The sequence below is a fragment of the Pteropus alecto genome, unplaced genomic scaffold (genome assembly GCF_000325575.1).
Source record: "Pteropus alecto unplaced genomic scaffold, ASM32557v1 scaffold92, whole genome shotgun sequence".
Lineage (NCBI taxonomy): Eukaryota > Metazoa > Chordata > Mammalia > Chiroptera > Pteropodidae > Pteropus > Pteropus alecto.
Window position 1 is genome coordinate 7,935,629 of NW_006432447.1, and position 24,224 is coordinate 7,959,852.

A 24,224-nucleotide genomic window follows, 5' to 3' on the forward strand; every position below is an offset into this window, starting at 1 on the left:
ACAGGAAATGTTGGAGGAACTTCTTTAAGAAGAAAAAACATATATCAAAAACATGAATAAAGAATGGGGTGAAGGGTTAAAGACGTACAAATCAGTAGTTGACAGTTGGGCACAGGGAGTATGGCAGAAGGAATGCAGTTAGATTTAACATGATGGCTAAGTGGAGGGCCAGGGAAGGGAGGGAGGAATTGGGGGGATCGTTTTATGAACATTATAGATGTCTAACTAATGTACTGTATTCTTGAAACTAATTTAAATAAATTTATATAAAAAAGAATGGTAATAACTACATATTTATCAACAAGTACCTCAAATGGAAAAGAATTAAGTGCTCCAGTGAAAGGATAGAGTGGCTGAATGGATAAGAAGACAAGACCCCTACGTATGCTGCTTACAAGAGACTCACTTCAGATTAAAAGACACACACAGACTAAAAGAAAGGGGATGGAAAAAAGATATTGCCTTAATGGACCTAGAGGGTATTGCGCTGAATGAAGTAAGTCAGAGAGAGAAAGACAAATATCTCATGATTTCACGTACATGTGTAATCTAAAGGACAAAATAAACAACAATGAAAATGGAAATAAATTCAGATACAGAGAATATTTTGAGGGCTACTACATGGGAGGGGGTGGGGGATGGTGAAAAAGGGCAAAAGGATTAACAAGTACAAAATAGACATGGAGATATAAAGTGTAGCATAAGGAAAATAGTTAATAATGTAATAATTATGTAAGGGGGTAAAGGAGTACTAGATTTAGTGGCATGATAACTGTGAGTTATATAGATCTCTAATCACTATCCTATACAACTGAAACTAATATATCATATGCCAACTATAACTGAAAAAACTCATTGAGTTGTACAATATAAATAGAGCAAATTGTCTATTATATTTCAATAAAGCTGAAAAAAAGGTTTTTGTAAGGTTCATGTCAACTTGACTCTTTGCAGCATCATGAATAAATTATTCCATGTCAAGGTAGACACATAGCTTGAGGAGGTCTTATTTCCTGATCATTGGCAATCATCTGCAGTTTCTTATGCTAAAAGGCACCTGCACAGGATTAGATGATACCAAGATCAGTGCTCTTAGATTTGATTTTTAGGGAGGACGGGTCTAGCTTGTAGGAGAAAGATGTAGACACTGGAGCTGCTGCTGCATTCAGTCTGAACCCTTGTTCTTTGTGGACTGAGGCTGGAGGCCTCGAGAGAAACTTTGAAGAAAATTCTTCTGTTTAGTTTAAGGCCTCTCTTTCATGCTGTTGGATTCTTTAAAAGTTTGGTAATTCTAAACTGCTCATATGGTAAATGAAGGTGAAGATTGGATAGTTTTGGTAGCTGGAGTGTATTCCCTTCGTCTGTGTGAGAACTTCTGTTCACCTGATGGAGAAAGTCAGTGCCCTGGTATAAGTTACCTGGGGCAACTTTGCACTTTTCTGGTCTAGATACTCACTCTAGAACCTTATCAGACTTCCTGTTGTAGAGAGTTGTATTTGGGTGCTAACCTTGGTCACACCAATGGGGGTTATCTCTCCAATAGCAGATAAGGAGACACTAACACAGCTGTTCCCTTATTTGTTGCCATCTGCTTTTATCATTCAAAAACTTATGTTCAGACATGCTGTAGCACCCCTCTTGGCCTTGCAACATTGAAATCGATTTATTTTCATTTTTGTGTTTCTTCTGACATTTCAATAGGATTTGAGGAAGAGGGTAAATATATTTTTATAGCTGACCATTTCTCTACTCTTTTCTAGATCAGGATATTCCAATCCAACCTTTTATCTCCAGAAGGGCTTTCAAAAATATGTACTCAAGAAAAAACCACCTGGTTCACTTCTTCCTAAGGCACATAAGGTATGGTATACAAATGCAATGATACATTCTTTGTTGAAAAATAAATACATTTTATTCAGATAAAAACAATTTAAATTGCTTTTAAATTCACGATTATTAAATAATAGAAAATATATTTTATTTCTTAGATGAAAATTTTGCTTGAATTGTAGCCCACCTTGCTGTCTTGAAAAAGGGATTGAGGCTAAAATCTAAATCTATCTTTTGGCTATTAATGTTGATCAACACCCGGTCCTCTTGTGGATTTTATTCCTTCCTGTATAATTGGCTAGAAATATCATCATCCAGTGAATATTTTCAGTGTTACTCATTTATAAGTGTTTTGTGCTTTAGTTATATATTTAAATTATGTTTCTAAAAGCATATTATTATATCTACTCACTGAATTATTCTAAAATATTTCTATGACAATCCCCTGACTTAGTAAGAATTATAAAAGACTTTTGTTAAAAATTGAGTCTTTCTGTTTTCAGAAAATATACTATCTATGGATTTTTAGAGAAGAAAACAGGAGAGGACAGAATTCAAAGTCCTGAAGAATATGAAAAGCACTATTCATATTTAGAATATTATTATAATCATATATAACAGGCATTTCCCAGGCCCAGATGACTGGGGAAGGGCTGTCGAGGAGTGGACTTCCTGCCACAGTAAGGCAGAATGCTGATTCTGACTTCCTTAGTCCCACATCATGTTCCCAGAAACATGAAATAACTTGGATGCTTAAGATCAAAAAAGTTGAGTAACTTTTATTAAACCTCAGTGTGGCACAACTCAAGGAGAATACCTACACAGATATTTATGCCCCCAAAAGCAGCTCTAATCATCTCTCTTTTTGATAACTCCTATCAGAAGACATCAGAATATAATACAATGCTCTCAGTTCAAGGATCTAGAATACTTTGTTTCAGCTTTTTCATTTTTTTCCCAAGTCTGCATTGAAAAAAGCAATGTTCCCATACTATCATTTACTTAATGACTCCCTAACCCTTTTGTCCCCACCACCATCCCACCCCATCCCCATTTCCAGCAGCAGGATGGTTATAAACACTTCTTTATAACAGCAATTGGCACAGATGGCTTCTCTTTCTTTGGTCATGGATTTAGTCACTTTCTGCTCTAGCTACTGCAGTAGTTGCTGCTTTATCCCTGCAGTCTCAAAGTGGGCTTCATGGTTTCTTCTTAGAAGTGATCACTTACCACTACCTGAGTCTGGGGCAAGGGGACTTTGCATGCAGATGAGTTGGCGTCTCAGCTCTGTTAGCTGTGTCCACAGGTCCTGAGTGATAGGCCCATACACCTGACCTGGTTGAGGATGCATTTTTCTTTTCCCTCTTATTTGGGCTCCTGATTCAGTACTGGCTTGCTTCTCATTTCCTCCTTTCCCAATAGTTATCTTGAGTTTCACAGCAGCCCCAAGCACCAAGAAGGATCCTTATACCCCTATCTTAGAAACAAGTTTCTTCCATCGATCTCCAGAAAAATCAGGTGCTTTTCCTTTCTACCAGTACTCACTGGCCTCCCCCAGCATCCTGTAGCTGACTATGCCCAAAGCATTAGAATAGAGACTCACCTGAGCCTCCTGGGGAGACATGAGAGGAAGAGTTAGCCAGTCATCAGGGAACAGGTGGAAACAAAGAGATGTTTTATGATATCTTTGAAATATTGTGGTCAGTAACTATTGCTTTCATATTACTGGAGCCAGGATTAAGCCTCATGAATATGTCTATCTTTTTAGCCTAATTAAATTATTTTTTAGTGCTGGCCTAATTTATAATTATAATAATTGCACTAAGACTAAGACTATGTTTAAGGGAAATAATAAGAAAATTATTATCCTCTGGGTTATTTGTTGATACTATTTCAAAATTCTGTCCTTAATGTTAACAAGTAGTTATTAAATTTCTGTTTCTAATTTTTAATAATCTATCATCCTATTTAGATTGATAGAGAATTTAAAGTCCAGAAAGCTTTATTTTCAGTTGGATTCTCTGTTCCCAAGCCTTTGTTGTACTGCAGCAATACTTCTGTTATTGGAACAGAATTTTATGTGATGGAACATGTGCAGGTAAATTAACACTTAATCTTACTTTGTTGTTGCCTTTATTTTTAATTATAAAATTAGATGTTAATAAATGATAATTTATTAGTCAATATTTTAGGTAATTAGTTTGCTTTTCAAGGGCTTAAACTTTAGTTTTAACCTGAGCACACACAATATGGGAGGGATGAAATAGACTAGGAGCAAATTTAGTTTTTAGAGCATATTGACTTGTTCTTAAATTTTCCTCCAGGTGTCAGTAAAGAGCCATATGTAATGGCAATAACCAAACTGCCTGTCAGTATGGGGGGAAAATTATTCCAAATAGAAAATCAGTACATTAAGAACAGTAAATTCAAATTGTTTTAATTTTTTCTTTTTTGTAAAAATTAACTTCAAAGTAGTTTTTGTCCTTTAAGTTCATCTTGACATATATTGTATTTCTCTTTGGCATATATACTCTTATACGTGTTTCACAAAAGAACATTTTTCTAGCACGTCTTGCAAAGAATTGGTTTTGATTGCAAAACTGTTATCCTGATCTTCTTTTACAGGCAGTATGAGATAATAATACAGCAAAAAAATGGCATGAAAAGACTTGTTTTAAATTATCTGTTGTAATTGCTTCCATAGGGTCGAATCTTTCATGATTTCACAGTTCCTGAAGTTAGCCCAGCAGAACGCTCAGCCATATATGTGGCTATGATAGAAACATTGGCTCAGTTACATTCCTTGAATATACACTCATTGCAGCTGGAAGGATATGGTATAGGTGCTGGGTACTGCAAAAGACAGGTAATGCATCCACATAAAGAGCTTTCTTTTCTCAAGTTCTTGGAAATAACATATATTATTAGTCAAATTAAAAATTTTTTTTCTGAAATTTGTCTATAACTTTTAATATCAGCTTTCAGATTAACTTGTGTTTTAAGCATAAAATAATTGTGTTTTTAAATTAGATTTTGTTCAGCAGAAGCCTCTGTAACTGACAACATGTACCTGAATGCAAATTTAAAGCTGTTTCAGCCTCTCCACTTAATTTACCAATATATTTTCTATACAATTTTCTTTAACTTAGATTAACAGACATTTATTAAGCATGACTGTGTGTTTAATATGTGGTTGGTGCTGTATTAAATACAAAAAAATAGAAATAAGTTCTCCTAAAGGAACTTAAGGTCATTTTTGAGGGAACTATACATGAATCTAATTTATATGAAACTTGAAAGTGGTATAAAAAATTATGTAATCTAATAGTGAATTGTTTGGTGCTCATCATGAGAACTGTTCCATTCGGAGGGTGGATATCAGTATGCCCTTGCTTAAGTGGGGTGTTTCCTGGGAGAAAGAGATCTTACACTTGTGTACTTAAGGAAAGATAAAATCTAGAGTGGTAGGGAAGAGATGGTGCACATTTCAAATCAAACAACAAGACCAGATGTGTATAGGATTGTTTTCCTTTGTGCTTTTAAGAGGAGCTTAGGGGAGAGAGAAGGGAGCTAAGGTTTAGAGAAGGGAGCTAAGGTTTAGAGCTAAGGTTTAGAACTAGCACTCACTATATGCTAGTTCCCATGCTAGGTGAATTGTGGACCTACTCTTTTTGAATCTTTGTCACAGCTCTAAGACATAGGTATTATTACTTCTGTTTTACCCATGAGGAAACTGAGGCTTGCAGTTATCAAGGAATACCCACTTAAGTGGCTTATACATAATTTAAACCCAGGTCTATATGATTCCAAAGATGAAGCTCTTTATAGCACTAGGTAGATAAGGAGAAAGAAGGTCAAGTATGTGGTGATGGAGAGAGATTGGACTTTGGGTGGTGAACACACAACAAAATATATACATGATATATTATTGAATTATATACTTGAAACCTATAAATTTAATTAAAAAATAAATTTACAGTTATTTTGGGGAGTGGGGAGAGCGATAAATATAAGCAGATAAGTAATAATGTCTCAATTAGTAGAGGACTTTGAGAATAGGTTGGTTTGTGCATTCAATTCTCAGAACAATAAAAAGTCTTTGTACTCCTCATACCTATAATATATTTAGAAGATTCTATAGGTAATAAGGTATTCAGATGAAAAGTAAAAATCTCCCTTCTTTTTCTAGGCCCTGTATGCCCTTTTTCAGTGACCCTTCCAGAAATTTTCTGTGCATACTTATTTATGCTTATATGTGTATGTGTATTTGTATGCATTTTTTTTCCTTCCAAAATAGTTACCAAATAAAAACCAGAGCACACATCTCTTGATTCTTAGGCCAGTATTGTACACGTGCGTGTGTGTTAAAAAAAAAATCTATGTAAGTAAAATGGAACTAGATGGAAGAGAGACTTAAATGTTTAAGTTTTTAGGCTGGTGTGAGTGTTTTAGGCTGATACTATATCACAGTCATTTGTCTTGAGCATTTAGGAATAAAACCAAATTTGATATCATTGAATTTTGTTTTAATTTAAAAATTACTGGATATTGCATTCCATTTTCAGCTCTATCATTTTCCTTATTTATGTATCTTTAGGTATCAACCTGGACAAAGCAATATGAAGCTGCAGCTCATCAGGACATCCCTGCCATGAGCCAGCTATCTGACTGGCTAATGAAAAACTTACCAGATAATGATAATGAAGAAAATTTAATTCATGGAGATTTCAAACTAGATAACATAGTTTTCCACCCTACAGAGGTACTTTAAGCCATGTTTACAATAAATTAAGTAGCTCTGAGTTAGAGCACAAGTACTAAGGAGTCCAACCCATCCTCACCCTTCTCCTATATCCACCACTCAAAATTTTTAGAAATGAGTCCTGCAGATTTTCTGGCATAAGTAACTGCCTGCCTTTTAGGATGGGTCTAATCTTGAGTGATATCAGATTTACTGTTTAAATAGGCTTTGGGAATTTATATGCATGTTACTGTTTTCTTCAAAAACATTTTTTATCTAAAAATATGTAGTTTATAAATGTCCATGTTCTTTCTTCTGATTTGTTTTCATTTCTTTTTCCTACCTCATAAAGAATTTTTTATTTGATTATTATAAGTTCAGAAAAAAACAGAATTCCAAAAGCCTTATTTGAGACCTGAAGAATTGCATGAGATTAATGTAACCTTGCTTTGCTTAATGTATACAGTGTAATCTTTATATAAAGAGCACAACAAATCAAAACTATAACCCTCCTCCTGTGAACACTGACAGTGAGGACTACCTAGAATTGGAGGAGTGTGGTGGGAATAAGGAAACTACTTTAATTCTCCTCTCACCTATATGCCTTTGGACAAGACACTTGGCCCTTAGTATTCTGACATTAATGTGAAAGATCTACAGTTCTCTGAGTCCTGCTTCTTAGAAGATGGTTTTCTGGGTTTATTAGTTTTCTCAGAATGCTAAGATGTTTTAGAGCAGGAATAGCTGCTCTAAATTAATGTGCTAAATTTCTGGGTTTTCATATTCTTTTTCTATAGAAAAAGGACAGGAGGAAAATAGCATTATAAATTGCATTGTTGTCATAATTCAAAGTAGTACTATATCAATTGAAAGTTCAAATATAAGGACATATGAGCACATTACCCAACAAGTTCAAATTTTTCCTAGAACAGTCAATTTGATTATTAAAATTAAGTATATATTAATTACGTACGTGTATAATCTTTTGTTAACGGCACTGATGATTTTTTATTCCTTATTTTTCTTATTTTTATTAAAATATAGCTAAAATGCAATATTATATTAGTTTCAGGTGTACACCATAGTTATTTGACACTAAAGAAGTGATCACGAACAACCATCTGACACCATACAGTTCTGTCACAATATTATTGACTGTATTCCCTATGCTGTACATTACATCCTTATGACTTATCCGTTTTATACTTGGAAGTTTGAATCTCTTATTCCCTTCACCTCCCTGCCCCCCGCTCTTTTTTTGATTTTTCAGTTACAGTTGACATTCAGTATTATTAGCAATGATGAATTCTGAGTTCTAACTTTGTTAAATATAGAGTAAGAGAATTAAAGAATGCTAATTTATAACCTGGAAAAATTGTACATGTTTATAACTTAAAACAGCAGGATCTGATCTATTTTTGAACTATATCACTTGATTTATTAATATTTTAGGAGCCTATCTTTGAACGTCAGAGCTCTCTATGAGTTCTATAACTATAGTTCTTTTCTATTCATTACTTAAGCAAAGAAAAAAAATGAAGACTTAGATCTCCTGAATTATGTGTTGTCTACTAAAATGTTTAAATTTTAGGATTAGTATCATATGTTGAAAGTAATGGCAAACTACAATAAGTGCCCAAAAGTTATTTTTTTAATATTTAATTTCTTATTAGAAAGTTATTTCTTATACGATTAAAGTTTGCCAACAAGTATCATCTTCCTTTAGACAAGTAGAATATTCAATAGTTAGGGAGAGACTTTCAGAAAAAAAACCAACTGGTAGAGGCACAGCTTTAAACTATTTAGCTGCCATACTAATTTGTTACATATATCATTATCATTTAATGTTTTAGGATTATGTAGTAGCTAGTAAGATGTCTTCTACTGTATACCCAGTAATTCTATAATTATTAGTTTTAATCAGTTTCTGCCTCTTATAAATATTGTAGCTAATTTTTTATGGAAGTAATATATGGTTGTCAGAGTACAAGTCAACTAGAATTTACTCATTACCAATTACGTGCTCTGATCATGGTGTTGGGAAGGAAATACAGCTCTTAATAAGCTCAAAATACAGATGGAGATAAAAGATATTCAGGAACACCAGAGATCAATATATACGCAATTGCTAAAGTGTATCATACAAAGTGAACCACAGGAGCAGTCAAAGAAGAAAAGATACCCACTATCTACTGGCATTAAGAGCTTTCAAATTTTAGAATTTAATTTGAGTTAATAGTTTATCTTTTCTACCTCATTTAACATTTTTTCATAACCGAATAGGAAATTAGACGTTCTTTTTTATGATTACACTCCACAAATTGGTGTTGACTATGTGTGTGTACACACACACACACACACATATGCTCACCTGCATATATTCCTAGGGATATGATTGAAAGCTTTTTATTTTTCCTTTGAGGGTAAGGATTATGTCTAATTTTTTTCTTTCCTTCGTCCCTAAATTCTATATGGTAGATACTCAATAAATATGGACGTCCTAGACTAAGAGCTCCTTTATAGTGATTGAATCTTATTCATTTATGTGGCAGGTGGTTACATGTTTCTGCATTAATCTATGTTGAAAGAATTGATTTTAGTTAATCACTATTTCCATCTCAATATTTATACTTAATTTTTATTCTCTAGCAGTGTGACCTTAAAGCAAATTATTTAACGCCTCTCTGTCCCTCAATTTTTATTTTAACTTTTTATTTTGAAATAATTAAACTCAAAAGAAGTTGTAAAAATAGCACAGTGGAGTCCTGTGTACCCATCATCCAGATTCCTCAAATGGATCTCACACAACTATACTATGTTATCAAAGCCAGGAAATTCACATTGTGTGCCTTTTATATTGGGAAGAAAACACCAGAATTTCAGGGTTGCTGTTTTTCTATTCTACTTTTCTAAGGCTATCAATCTCTATTCTTCAGAAAAATATTACGGTAAAAGTAATCATTCATGATATTTACTAAAACTTGGTAATTGTAGAGAATGGATAAATCATAAGAGACTTTTAAATTGTACATTCCTGTGATGTTTAAGTTTTGAGGTTTTATTGAATTTATTTTGTTGTCAATTTTTTTTTTTTAATGCCTACAGCACTAGATCTTCCTAGGTGGTCTCCCATCCAAGTACTAACCAGGCCCGACCCTGCTTAGCTTCCGAGATCAGATGAGATTGGGCATGTTCAGCGTGGCATGGCCATAGACTTGAATTTTTTTTTTTTTTAAAAACAGCATATTTTATTTTTATCATCAGAAAACCAAACAAGAAAGAAAACAAAAACAATTTTAACTGAGAAATCTTCCAAGAATGTGTGTGGTTAGCCAGTCAAGGGTTACTAAAGGGTATAGCAAAACAAAAGCATATTACTCAATGTTGCAATCCCTAGTTATTTTCCAGATACTTGTATATAAAGTATTTGAAGCATGTTTGAGCTTGTATTTCAGCAGTGTAACATGCTCACTGAAATGTTCAAAAGAAATCCAATTTTCCTGGAAAATACTGTTAATTTTCTAAATATAAATCTTACCCATCTGGCAGAGACATGTTTAAGATTTTGGAGTTTCATGTACATATTGCCATTTCAATTTGAAAGTCAAATATATTTTAATAGAAACAGATATACTCATAGATATTTCATCTATATCTGTTAGTCATCAGATGTATTTAAGATAACAAATATATGTACACTGGTTCTTCAGAAGTAATCTGCCTTGCAGTTTCTATGTATTAACATATGAAGAAAAGAATGGTTTGATATGAAAAACAAAACTTGTATTTTAATGACTTTTTCTTTTTAATTTCCCCCCACTGTCTCTAAAATGTCAGTGTAGTTGGAGAAAAGCATAGTAGTAAAATTTAATTTTATTGCTAGAAAAGACGTGGGGATTGGGTTTTTTCAGTCTTTCTACTTTACAGATATTTTTAAAATACTGTTTAGTAAATGCTCTTTGGTAGTAAAGCCAGGTTTTGAACTCAGGTCTGCAGACTTCCAATACTGTATGTATAATTCCTTCTCCACTGTCCTGCTTCTCATCTCTGCTGGAACTGGTTAATTTCAGTGATCTAGGAATTTAAACGCCTAGTCTTTGACCATGCCTTCTTCACCTTCTACTTCTCTTATTTCTTTACACCACCCCTGAGAGGCTGTAAATTTGGTTACTCTTACTTTAGAAGACTTCTTATCCTGCCTGGCCCATGTAGGCACGATCAATCACTTAAAAAACTACCTTTTTTATTATTAATTGAATTAATAATTTTTTGACTGTGGATGTGTGCAATATGAATTATAAAGTTTCCTGACCTTACATTACTTATTGTTCCAGAATCTTCTCACTCCTTGACTTTACATAATCTCCAACCCTGATCTTGGGTCATCATAGTTTTGCTGCAGAATAGTCATGAAGTCAGGTTAGCCGTGTCTGGGACATATATATATGCTGCATAATTTCATCAAAGCTATAAATTTGTCTCTTCATAATACCCGGGACTCCTTTAAAAAATGGCTTTTTTGCACCTTTTCTGTTCTTCTCAAACCCTCAAGTTGCTTTTCTCCGTGTCTCTGGGACATATATATATGCTGCATAATTTCATCAAAGCTATAAATTTGTCTCTTCATAATACCCGGGACTCCTTTAAAAAATGGCTTTTTTGCACCTTTTCTGTTCTTCTCAAACCCTCAAGTTGCTTTTCTCATCTAGACCCTGACTCTCAGCGTATGGTCTTGCCTTCTACTTGACTCATTTTTGTCCTTTTAGTTAGTTTCCAGCACAAGCTGCTCTCTGGGGATTATGTGCCCCTTGAAGTTCTCTTGATGTTGTTGAAGACATTTCAGCCATCTACATAATATCTCTTTCATGTAGATTGATAGGTGACATTTTTCTTAAGCCTCATTGTCAAGAAAAATTGTCACTCTTGAACATCTGATTTTTTTTAATGTATACACACTATAAACATTGTGACTAATCATGCTTCACACTTTTTTTTTCCATAGGCAAATCAGAGCAATTTTTACTGTCTACACTAACAACTATATAATGACCCATGATATTCAATTTTATGTGATAACCTTACTCCTAGTTTCATCTGCCTTCTTCATCTACTGTTTGTCCTGTCAGATTTCATATGTTTCTTTTGTTCTGAAAAGGTAAAAATACATATATGTTAATAAAATTCAGTAACGCCAAAAGCATACATAGAGAAATAAAACTCAATGTAGAACATATCAGCAAAAAAAGCCTTCAGTTGTGCTGAGGTTTCAGAATAACTATCAGAAATCATTAATAAGTTCTTAAGCAGCAAGATGAACTAGTAAATGTTCATCTCAACCACTAAGAGTTATGCTGAACTTTTTATTGCTCTGTACAGAAACATACATAGACAAGATTCTAATAAACTATTGCTAATTAATTTATACTAATCGATACAATTTAATGAACTATCAACTTTTCTCATTGACTGTTGTTTCATAGCTTTGTGTAATTATCTAAAAAATGTTTCAAATATCTTTAAACTTAACTCCATAGGAGTTAATTTTCACTGAAAAAAAGGTAAACATTTATAGCATAAATGTCTCATCTTCTTTTTTTTGGATGTTAGGAGCACAGAAATAACCACAATAGTATAGAGAAAAATACACCCAATCTTTTTTTTTTTAACTTGTTAAATCTAGCTAGTATGGTAACATATAATACAACATAACCACAACAATAAGAGGCCTAATAAAGTCAAATGGAGAAATGATTAATTTTTACCATAGTCTTGATAGAAAAATTTTGATTGCTTGCTATATGCCAGGCTCTGTAATTATTCATTGAATGAATACATGTTGGCTACCTACTATGTGCCATGTTCTTCGCTATGGACTGGTAAACACATTTCCTACCCTCAGTTAATTGTCACACTTAACTCTGTGCAAGAGATGTATGTTATGGCTGAGAAAGGGTCGGAGAGGCTAACTAGCTTGTCCAGAGTTACACAGCTAGTAAATGATGGAGCTAGGATTTGAATATAGATCTATCTGATTCCAAAGGCCACATTTTTCCACGAAGCTACAATAATGTGTACAAGAGTGCCAGAAGAGTAAGGTATGAAACCCAGTAATTTGTATTGCCCAAATAAATTCTGCTGTTTTATCTGGCTTGGATAATCTTGTCTAGATTATTGCTGCAGCCTCCTCACTGGCCCTCCTACAGTTTATTCAAAACATAGCAGCCAGAGTGACCCTCAAAATGCAAATCCTATCATGTCACTTCTCTCAGGGGTCCCCAAACCCCGAGTCGCAGAACGATATCGGTCCGTGGCCTGTTAGGAACTGGGCCACACAGCAGGAGGTAAATGGTGGGCAAGGGAGCCACTCCCCAGCACTAGCATCACTGCCTCAGCTCCACCTCAGATCATTGGGCATTAGATTCTCAAAGGAGCCCTGGTCTCTGATGCCAAAAAGGTTGGGGACCGCTGCTATACAGAACCCTCCAATAGAGGTTCCCCTTCCTATACCCTATCCCTTCTGCCTTAATCCCTTGAAGTAACCACAGCCATTGCTCTCAGTTTGGTGTATATCATTCCATCTTTGAGTATTCATATATAGCTTTACTATTTAAACGAAAACACTACATAGTCTGCAAATTGTTTTTTCCACTTGTATTTATAGTTGAATGTCTTGTGTTCTTAACATAAAGGTATATATTTCTTTGTTACATATTATTACAAAGTAAAATGAGGAAACCTTTCTATTTTATTGGTTCCAAATGACATGACTGTTATGTTGCTATATAATGGTGGACTTTATATTCCTAAAACAAACAGCATCTTTTATAACAATTATATTTTTGTATCTACAGTGTGAAATGACTTACTTAAAAAATTACTGTTGCCGTAAGAGTGTAATATTTGTTGTGTAGTAAGTTTCATTACCAGAACAAACTCTTAATTATATATGGCATAACACAGATTCTTAAATTATAATAATTATTAGAATTACTTCTTTACCACAGTTATTCCCAGTGGGAGATTTCAACTGCATTTGCCTCTGCTTATTAGTAGAGATATTAAGACTGTAAAATAAGATGGCCAGTAATGGAATCAGAGGACTTGGCTCTACACAATCAAGACTAATTAGTTTAATAAATGAGATGTGCCACTGTGTGTAAAGACTGCAGACTATGGCCTCCGCTTTGCTTTTGATGGAAAATGTGGTTTTGAATGTATTCTATTTCATTTATTTGATTATTTTAATTTTCGATTTAATATGTTTAAACCTTTTTAATTTTAATTACAGACTCGAGTTATTGCTGTACTGGATTGGGAGCTTTCAACCATTGGTCATCCTTTGTCAGACTTAGCTCACCTCTGCCTGTTCTACTTTTGGCCGAAGACAGTTTCATTGACAAAGCAAGGTTCTTATTTGCAAGAAAAAATAATGTTGCTTGAATTGCTGTAATATAAAATTATCTTTATTATTCCTCATAATTTAAAAATAGAATTAAATTATGCAGTCGTAGATAGCTTTTGTTTCTTGAAATATTTCTAAATATTTTATTCTTTATTGACTTTTCTGACTGTAGCATTTCACTTTTAGTAATTTATGACAAAATGTAACCCTTTGTACATAGTGTTCTTTTGGAAATCAACATTTAGAACATGTTTCGTTAAGTGGACTAATGGTTATTATATTTAGTTTTATGTGCATATGCAGTACTATGACACTTTAAAATATTCATCATGAGATTTTAATTAAAGTTTATAGTATGTGCTGTTTTTATAGGGATACCGTCAATGGAAGAACTAATTTCAATATACTGCCGCTGCAGAGGAATTAATCACAGTCTTCCTAATTGGAATTTCTTTCTTGCTCTTTCATGTCTTAAAGGGGCTGGAATCGTGCAGGTAATTAATTGTTTTTAACATGTATTTCACCATTATTTATAAATGTGCTGTTGACGGTATTTTCTTATCTTCAGGGGTTTTATATTCTTTATCCTTAAGTCGTTTGCCTTCTCTTAATGGCAAATACCAGACATGGGTGAAATATAAATCCAGAATAGGAATTCGGCAAGGAAAAAAGATGAGTAGCAAAATGTATTATCTCTGTTTGGTATAATAAACTTAAAAGATGGAGGAAGGAAGAGAGAAAGACATAATGACAAAAAGAGAAGCATGTGAGAACTGACTATATCCTGAACATCCAATGTAAGAAAGAGCTAAAATCTTTTAATGATGTCTGTTTCACACTATAAACCAGGTTTGATTATGAGGAAAGAATTATTTTTGAACTTCTCAAAGCCTAGCACAAGTACCTAGCATATAGTAGCCTCTTAATATATATGTTTGAGTGAATAGGTGAGTAAATTTTTCCATTTTTTAACAACATATTTATGTGATTATTTTGAGAGGAAATTTAGCATAAATTCAGTTGTTTTTTTAAAAATACTGTTTAAACAAATGTATTCTTGTAATTCAGTTTCAGTTTCAGTACTTTGAATCTTGGGGGCTTATTTAAGAAATTGATATACTTCATAAGTGGCAAGGGGCTAGGACTTGGAGGAAGAACAGGTAAATAAGAAATTTTAGAAACCAAAGAAATGGGAAAAGAAGAATTAAGGAACAGTATGGTTATTTTCTTTGTCCTCAGAGTTCATGCTATCCACGAACAACTGAAATGTCTTCTAGGAAATAGTTGTGCTGCATATCATCCTGTATTTTACAATCATGTTAATTATATTAATCAAGTTGATTAGATGGGTTTCTCAAAATAGGATTTACAGTACGTTTCTATATTCATCAGTTCTCACAAATCAGTTACCAGATAGGCTTCAAATTTAAAGTTCATTGGATTTTCATTTCAAATAAAAGTTTGACATGAGTTATGATTGAAATTAATATATATGTCATAAACTATAGTAGTAGCCTTAGAGATGATCATAAACATTCCATTCTAATTAGAAAGATGAAATTAGAAATGATGGAAAGACTGTTAGTATTTTATTACACAAAGGATTATATAAAGAAATAAACTAATGAAATTCAGTTGATTGCGTTTTGGTGGGGAGGCAGGGGAAAGGAGAGTATATTATGTTGGAAGTACAGAATATGGATAATTAAGAAAGAAAAACTGCTTAGCATTCAACTAACACTGTTCAAAGGAGACAGTTTCACCTAAAGTAGGGGTCCAAAAGGGAGATAAAATATTTTTAGAGGTCATTTGATTGCCTTCTCTTTGGTTTTATAGTGTCCGATTTTGTTTTCGTTTCTTGAGATTTTCCCCCACTGTGAATGGAGAACAGTGATCTTTAGAGATGATTATAACTTGCCATTTGGCATCTTCAGTAACTGCTGAGCTCATGTGCGAGTTTGGTTTGAATTTCAGTTACAGTTCTGTCAGGATGAAAATGTGTTAACAGATGATCCAAGTATGATTCTTTAAATGATTTCTTCATGTAAATTAATAGAATTGCTAATCTGATGTATATCTTGGTACCTTGTAAATTTAGTCACTCATATAACTGGGAAATTGGAAAGACTGGATAGCTGAAGAATGGTTTTCAATGAATTTTAATTGCTTTATGTTAATTATAGGGAATATATAGTAGATATCTTCTGGGAAATAATGTATCTGAGAATAGCATTCTGTTTGCCAATGATGTGCAACCTCTGGCAGAAACTGGATTGCAGCTCTCAAAAAGGTAAGCAAAATAGAGTGCTTGGCTAACTCAAATTAGAGCCTTTATTAAGTTTGTGAAGTTTATAAACTTTAGGGGAATAGGGATTGTTTTCATTTCTTACACCAGGATTGTTGCTGCCAATCGTGATATTCTGTTTGGTAAATCTCTTATCTGCCTGAAAATAAACTGACCTCAAATATGAAGAAAATTACCCACATTTATGATTAAAAGTATTTTTGACAACTTAAGTGTATAAACTTTTAAGGATATAGATAAAACTCTTAAATGTTTCTTTCCGATATTTGTTACTTATATATACCCATTTAAAATTACAAATTATATAAGGTGATTTATTAAATTTAAGAATATTGCTCTCTTCCACCATCGCATGTCATGAAATTTTATTGAGACATTTCATACGCATCTCTGAAATCCATGTCTCCATCAGTGGAGCACATCTACTATACTTTCCCAATCATACTTCCATTTAAATGGTGTGATATACAGCACTTACTGAATGTGTGGATGATGCTGTCCCTGGAAATTCTGCCCAAGCCACAAGTACTTGTGGCATAACATTAGGGCAGTTGTTTTACAGCTCATTTTACAGATGGATGTTTGTGATCACCACAATATAACAACTGATGATGTGGCTCTTTACAGGTCTTGTTTATAATAACATCCAACAGTTGCATTTGTGAGGCTTATACAAAAATAATTATTAAATTTATGTTCAATTTCTTTGGTACACAAATTTAACAAGTGATTCAATGAAGATTCAAAACTATCATTGATTGGGGTCATGCCAGGCTTATGTTTTCCCCAAATAGTGCTTTAAGCATTAAAGTTTGAAGTTCAAAATAAAGTGATTCTGCATTTACTTCATAATATGCAAGACTTTAAAAATTCCAAAATATGGTAACTCTTTCCGAGGGCTGTTTTTGGGGAGCTAGAGAAGACTTCACATTATATTCAGAAATATATAGTAAGAATTTGGGATATCTTCATAACATTTTTTTTCTTACAAAAACTTTTAGAACTACACTACCACAAATTGATACTACCCAAGGATTGTTTGTACAGACTAGGCGAGGCCAAGAAGTTCTTACTAGGGTAAAGTATTTTATGAAACAGCACATCCTTCCAGCTGAAAAGGTAAGTATTGTATGAACAGAATATATTTGATGAATTACTTCTGTTATCTCGCTTCTTGAAGTACCATGGCACTTTGCATCAATCCTTAACTTGATGCCCCTCCTTATCTTCTCGCTGAGCTTCTACAGAACCTGATCCTGAAAAATTCTAAGCTTCTAAAGTATGCCAAGGGAATGCCACGGAAAAGTCTGTGGAATTAAAATTAAGTCAGAGGGAATAAACTTTTTTTTGTAAAGTTGAGATCCTAAGTATATTAGAATAAAACACTACTTTGGAGGCCTTTTCCTAAAGCAGTGACTTTTAGCTTTTTTTTTTTTTTTTTTAATGGATCCCTTTGGGAATTAAGAGAACTATAGACAAAACAAGATGGGCATACCCAGAAAATTTTGCATATTATTTCAAGCTGTTCACAGATATTACCACCGCTCTCCCCACAAGCTGCTATTTTAAGGTATTAGGTTTCAGTTCGTTCACTGAGGGTAGGGAAGTAACATGGTACATTCATTCATTCAGTTAACAAATAATTATCAGACTTTGGGAATTAAGAGAACTATAGACAAAACAAGATGGGCATACCCAGAAAATTTTGCATATTATTTCAAGCTGTTCACAGATATTACCACCGCTCTCCCCACAAGCTGCTATTTTAAGGTATTAGGTTTCAGTTCGTTCACTGAGGGTAGGGAAGTAACATGGTACATTCATTCATTCAGTTAACAAATAATTATCAGATAACTAATAATAGGTTAGGCACCTGGAGAACCATTGAAAGTAAAAGAAAGAACAAGACAGGGCTTATACTCCTACAGAGCTTATACTGTAGCATAACACAGACATTAAACAAGAGATGATAAATGCTGCGAAGAAAAGATAAAAGCTATTATGAAAATATGTAATGGTGAAATATCTGTATGGGTAGAACACTGTCATAGAAATTATAAGGGTTCAATTCTATCCCACTCCTGCCACAAGTTATGTGGTCTTGGGCAAATAACTATATCTCTAGAACCTCGATTTTTTCATCTATAATGTTTATAGGTATGACTAGATATACAATAAATTCCCATTTTTATATTCCAGATTCTGAGAAGGCTAAAGCTAGACTGGCAAAATCAAATATGAAATTGAAAAATACCAAATTCTTTCAAAAAAATGTTCAGAGTTGATATGTGTTTATAAAGTGGTTAATGTTATTGCTTGAATTATGAATAATGATCACATTTTAGCAAAGATCTTGCTTGAAATTAACTTTGCTCACAGATTGGGGTATAGATTTTTAAAGAAAATACTTCTTAAATACGAGGAAATTCTAAAATCTGTGTTCAGTGCTTAAAGTATCACTTTGTAGACTTTCTGCTATAGTTAGTATATATACAATTTTGATTTTTAAAATTTTGAACTTTTGAGTATTAAAAAGAAAATACAGCACTTTTGATTCAAGATGGCAGCATTTGCCTCTCCTTCCTCAAATAAAATTACATTGAATTAACAATGAAGAAAAATTTTAAAAATGGAATAAATTGGTAATAGCACAAAAACAAGAGATATATACATCAGAGATTGGAAAGAGAATGGAAATTGGATTTGGAAGAAGGTGGACTAGATCATACCAAAGAATAAACTTTCACAGAGGAAGCCACATCCCACATCTAAAAAGAATTTTGAAAGGAAGGCTGTAGCACAGATGGTAACCTTTTTTTTTCTTTTTAACAATGGAATCCCTTGTGATTGGCTAGTGTTGAGAGCAAGAGAAAGATGTTTGACTGAAGAACTAATCTATAGCTATAGCTGGGCTGCTTGGGGTTGGTCTCTAACACCTCCTAGGTAGTAATGGTGTTTGCTGTAGACACAAGGCTGCAAGAGTACTCTAAAAAAAGCAAATGATCTGTTTCAAAGAAGCCTGGGCTTCAGCATGAGGGTTAGTGCTCTAGAGTAGAGTCTTGAGTTCTTGTTTGTTTGTTTGTTTTTTTCTGGTGGAGGTTGGGTGTAGACCTCAGCTTGCCTATCAACTTGCCTGATTCCTAACTGCTCACCCTAAAATGAAGCTTGTTTGCTGACATGCTAGTGCTTGCAACAAGCCCATTTTTCAAAGGAGAGGCTATAATTAGCAGAAGAAACTAAATAGCCTTGCTCTTTCATTCATAAATATGAACAGGCAATCAAGGGAAACATGCAGCATAGAAGAGAAGTAACACAAGTTGGGTTGTGATACATCTGCTGAACTTAATATCCTGCAACTATTAAAATATTTACAAAGAATTTGGAATAAAGGAAAATATGACAAGTAAAAAAGCAGTCTATACCTTTAAAGGGAAGATTGTCAATATTTTGTATGGCAAGGAAAGCCTCAACCATTTTGTCTTTGTAGATCTTTCAAATCTGGATTATATGCACATCTAATAATGTAGCTTTTTCTTTCTTTAAAAACGTACCAACATCTGTAAAAATGTTTTATCCTGTAGAATGATTCTGAACAATACTAATCCCTATCTGTGAACGTACACATATAAAATGATATTTGGAGAAAATTAATTACCTTTTGCAGAATGGAAAGGGGACAGCCTATAAAATTCTATCAAATATTATAACTAATTTTACAAAAAATAAAAGTTATGTCTGAAAAGCAAGACTGTATTACATAATACACCATCATTTTAATAGTACATAAATTTAACTAGTAAGACTGTTAATGATTTTTTCTTAATACTTTTACACATTTTCCCAATTTTCTATAACAGGAAAAAATAGGTTTCATTTAAACTATTCCAATGACCTTTTCAAAGTCCTTGGATATCATAAACTTAGAACACAAGAAGCCATTATCTATGAAAATCTTAAAAGGCAATTCTTATTTAAAATGGATAAGAAGTCCTGAAAATAGCATATAAAATAGGAACTAGCAACATGGCATATTATTGAGAACACACTGTTAACATAACATTAGTCATATTTTCCTACTGAGTCTAATAACGTACTAGGAAAGAACTGTCACTTCTTTCTAATGAACTTAAGTTTAAAGTGAAAAACATTATGTAGCAAAATTATTTGTAGGCTCAGATTTAAGATTCTGAAACAACATACTCCAAAGCAGTATCTCAATCAGTGAATAAGGAAGTTAGTTGTTAAAGGTAATATTTGGGGAGAATTGATCAGGCATCAAGCATATTTTCTGCTTACTTTTTTTTTTTTTAATTACCAATAAACTCCTTTTAACACTTTAAGAACTAAAGAATGCTTCTTTGTAATGAGATATTTTATTTTAATTCTGATTACTACCATGCCACAAATAGACTTTGCAAATCTCTAAATGGACAGAGTTTAGAACAGGAAGTATTAAATATTACGTTTTTAATTATATAACCACTGGCGTAATTTCTCAGAACCATAGTGTCATAGAGAGGTAGCCAGAGTTTAGGAATTTGTAAATGTATTGCATAATATATTTTTTATCAAAACAATAGCATTGACTATTTTCATGGCAATATGATGAATGGAAATAATAAACAACCGTAAACAGGAAATCTTCCTATTTAACTCACTTCCTGACAGAAATAACCAGTGGTATTCATCCTGTTGCCTTTGAAAGAGCCGTTCTTTGTCTTCTCAAAGTTTTCAGCAATACAGCAATACTCTAGACTAGCCATGCTTCAATAAAAGGAACATTTTAGTATTTTACTTATGTACTGTAAATTGGTGGAACATTTTTAGAAATTAGTTTTGTAATATGGAATTTTGGCAATTTTCATACCCTCTGATCCAGTAATTCTACTAGCCTATGTGTAGAAAAAAATAATAGATACCGAGATACTATGATAGCAAAATAGTGGATAATGCCATTATAGAATGCCATTATATTTTAATTCATTTTTATTCTTTTAGTTGTATAAGTTAGAGATTACTATTATTGTTTTATGTGGCTATTACCCATTACCCATGTGTTTATCTTTATTTATTCTTTCTCATGTTTCTTCTAGGATCAAGTTCCTTTCATGAGAATTTTCTATTAGACTTTTTCTTATTTCATTTTCTGTTTTTTTTTTTTTTTTGCCTGGGAGAGGGAAGTAATGATTCATATCTTTATCTAGCTAGCTAGTTATCTCTATCTCTGTTTCTTTCTTTCTAATACCTTTTTTTTCCCCTAATTCTTGAAAGATTGTTTCATTGGATATAGAATTCTAGGTTGACAGTTATTTTCTCTTAGCAATTGAAGATAGTATTCCACTGATTTCTGGCTCCATTCATTGCTCTAGGAAGTCAGCTCTCAGTCTTAACTGTTTATCACTGATCTGCCTCCCCCCACCCTTTCTCCTTTAAGAGCCTCTCTTTTTCTTTGATGTTCTGCAGTTTGACTGTGCTCTGGCTTCATTGTGCTTTCTGAATTTGAGGATTGACGTCTTTTATCAGTTCTGAACACTTCTTAGATATAATTTTTCCCCCAACATTCCTTCTCTTCACTCTCTTCTTCTAGGGCTCCAGTTAGACTTACGTGAGAACTCTGTGCTCATCGTGTCCCTTAACTACTCATATTTTCCTTCTGTTGAATTTCTGTGCTTCATTCAAGAAAGGAAAAATTTCTTCATCTGTATCTAATCTTATTTTTCAATCATAATAGAGCAGTGGTTTCCAAATTTGGAGTGTGTCACAATTGCCTAGAGTGCTAGTAAAGAATCGAATACACCTTCTAGAAATGAAAAATACAAAATCTGAAAAAACCCATGAGAACAGGCTCTTTTATTCCTGGCATCTAAGGAATTTCCTTATTTTCCTTCCATTTAGTAAATGCATTACTAAATGTATTTTTAAAATTATTTTTAATATTTTACCTGACATTTTTAATTGTACTACCCTGGGAGGGGGTTTCTATGACCATCTAGTGTCCCATGTTGCTGAAAATGGAACACTGAAAGCTTGGTATAAGATTTTGGAAGTTGTTTATCTAATACTGAGGCAGCATAACTTTGTTAGCAGCAAGCCTCTAGAATTTTTTATACTTCTGTGTCTAGTTTTAGAAATATAGATTTAATAGCAGCTGAAAAAGTTTCTTCACCTAAATACGTTTACTTTGGATATTAAGTTTATGGCATTATTTACTTAGTATTAATTCTACCTAATGAACTTTTTTCTTTTTAAGGAGGTAATTGAGTTCTATGTTCAAAATGAAAATTCAGCAGACAAGTGGAAAAAACCTTTAGTGATTGATAAGCTCAAGGTAAAAAATAAGAAAACATTTAATATTGGAAGATTTATGTGCAGGTGATTTTAGACACCTTAGTTTGTTATTGCTTTTGTTGTTATGTATGTAGAGGATAATTATATCAATAATTTTTTTAAAGAAATTTAAAAATAGAATCTGTAATATATGAATTAGGTAATTTAGTGTTTTGTGTATGATATGTAATGAAGACAGCCTCTTACAGCTGTGCCAAGAAAAAAATATATAATCAACACTACTTACTACCACCTGTCACTTAATTGAGACTGAAGTCAAGGCAGGTCATTTGTCTCAGATGGGCTTAATCCACATTTTCATGTTTTCAAATCCTAACAGCAACATGTGTTAGAAATTGAAATGCACTAAATTGTATATTTGGCATAATTATGCTCAAATGTGGGAGATTCTGTAATAGCTATGATTCAACAACAAGTACTCAAGCAAATTTAGTTTTTCAGCCAAATCTAAGGAAACTTTGAGGAAAAGTCATTTCTTTAACAGTTAAGAAACTGCTAATTTTTGATGAATTAGTTATTACTTGTCTTTGCACACTAGGATACAATAAAATAACTGCATAAGCGTTTTTAAATTTCAAAAGACAAAAATACCAGTATCTTTTTAAAAATAAACTATTTTAGGTCATGGTAAATTATGATCACTCTGGCATATTCATCATCTTGACAGGAAATGGCCAAAGTGGAGGGCCTCTGGAACTTGTTTTTGCCAGCTGTAAGCGGTCTCAACCAGGTGGACTATGCCGTGATTGCTGAAGAAACAGGAAAATGCTTTTTTGCTCCAGATGTCTTTAACTGCCAAGCACCAGGTTACCACATTATTTAAAAACAGATGTTCTTGGATATTTTGAGCAGTGTTTAAAATTTCTCTATTTTATGATAAGGAAGTTTTTTGTACATAAAGTCATTAATTTATAAATGTGTCAATAATTTTACTTTTCAGTTACTTTGATTTAAATATTTAAAAAGTGGATCTAATGTTTTCAGTGGATTACTCTTTTGTTAAACATCATTACATTAAGAGTACTAGTGAATAAAAGCTGCCACCTAAAGGACTGGCAGTATACTGTCCTCATGGATCTGATATTCTAATGAGGGAGACAAAATAAATAATAAATATAGGAAATAAGTAAATAATGTAGTAAGTCTGAAGAGGAAAGTGCTTTGGTGGGGGGAAACTACAGCACCATAGGGGAGTTCTGGAATACTGAGGGACAAGAAATATGGATTACAATTTAAAATAAAATGATTGAGCTCAGCCTCATTTAGAAAATGACATTTCATAAACACTTTAAAAAGGTGGGAGAGTTAGCTATGCTGGTGTCTGGGGAAGAGTTTTCATAGCAGAGGGAACAGAAAATGCACTGGTCCTAAGGCGATAGTGTGATTGGTGTATTTTAGGAAGAGCTAAGGAGGCCAATGTGGCTGGCAGAATAGTAGAAGATATCAGAGAGGAAAGCACCTTGTATGTTGGGCTTTATAGGGAGGATAAGGGCTTATTACAGTGAAACAGGAAGCCATTGGGAATTTAAGCAGAGGAGTGATGAGATGTAACTTCAGTTTTTAAAGGATCACTTTGGCTGCTATGTTGAGAATTAACA

General features: G+C 33.2%; 1 protein-coding gene and 1 pseudogene across 2 annotated transcripts in view; one reads left to right on the forward strand and one right to left on the reverse strand.

Annotated features, from left to right (window-relative positions):
* Positions 1-24,224, forward strand: part of ACAD11 (acyl-CoA dehydrogenase family member 11) — a 62,752-nt gene that overhangs the window by 4,496 nt on the left and 34,032 nt on the right. For both annotated transcript variants that reach the window (XM_006907243.3, XM_025043569.1), the window contains exons 2-11: positions 1,761-1,860; positions 3,803-3,928; positions 4,535-4,696; positions 6,428-6,592; positions 13,860-13,977; positions 14,346-14,467; positions 16,157-16,263; positions 17,280-17,397; positions 22,529-22,606; positions 23,294-23,432. In XM_006907243.3, the coding sequence (XP_006907305.1) occupies positions 1,761-1,860; positions 3,803-3,928; positions 4,535-4,696; positions 6,428-6,592; positions 13,860-13,977; positions 14,346-14,467; positions 16,157-16,263; positions 17,280-17,397; positions 22,529-22,606; positions 23,294-23,432 (1,235 nt within the window). The remainder of the gene's footprint in view (positions 1-1,760; positions 1,861-3,802; positions 3,929-4,534; positions 4,697-6,427; positions 6,593-13,859; positions 13,978-14,345; positions 14,468-16,156; positions 16,264-17,279; positions 17,398-22,528; positions 22,607-23,293; positions 23,433-24,224) is intronic.
* Positions 9,668-9,786, reverse strand: LOC112476057 (annotated as a pseudogene).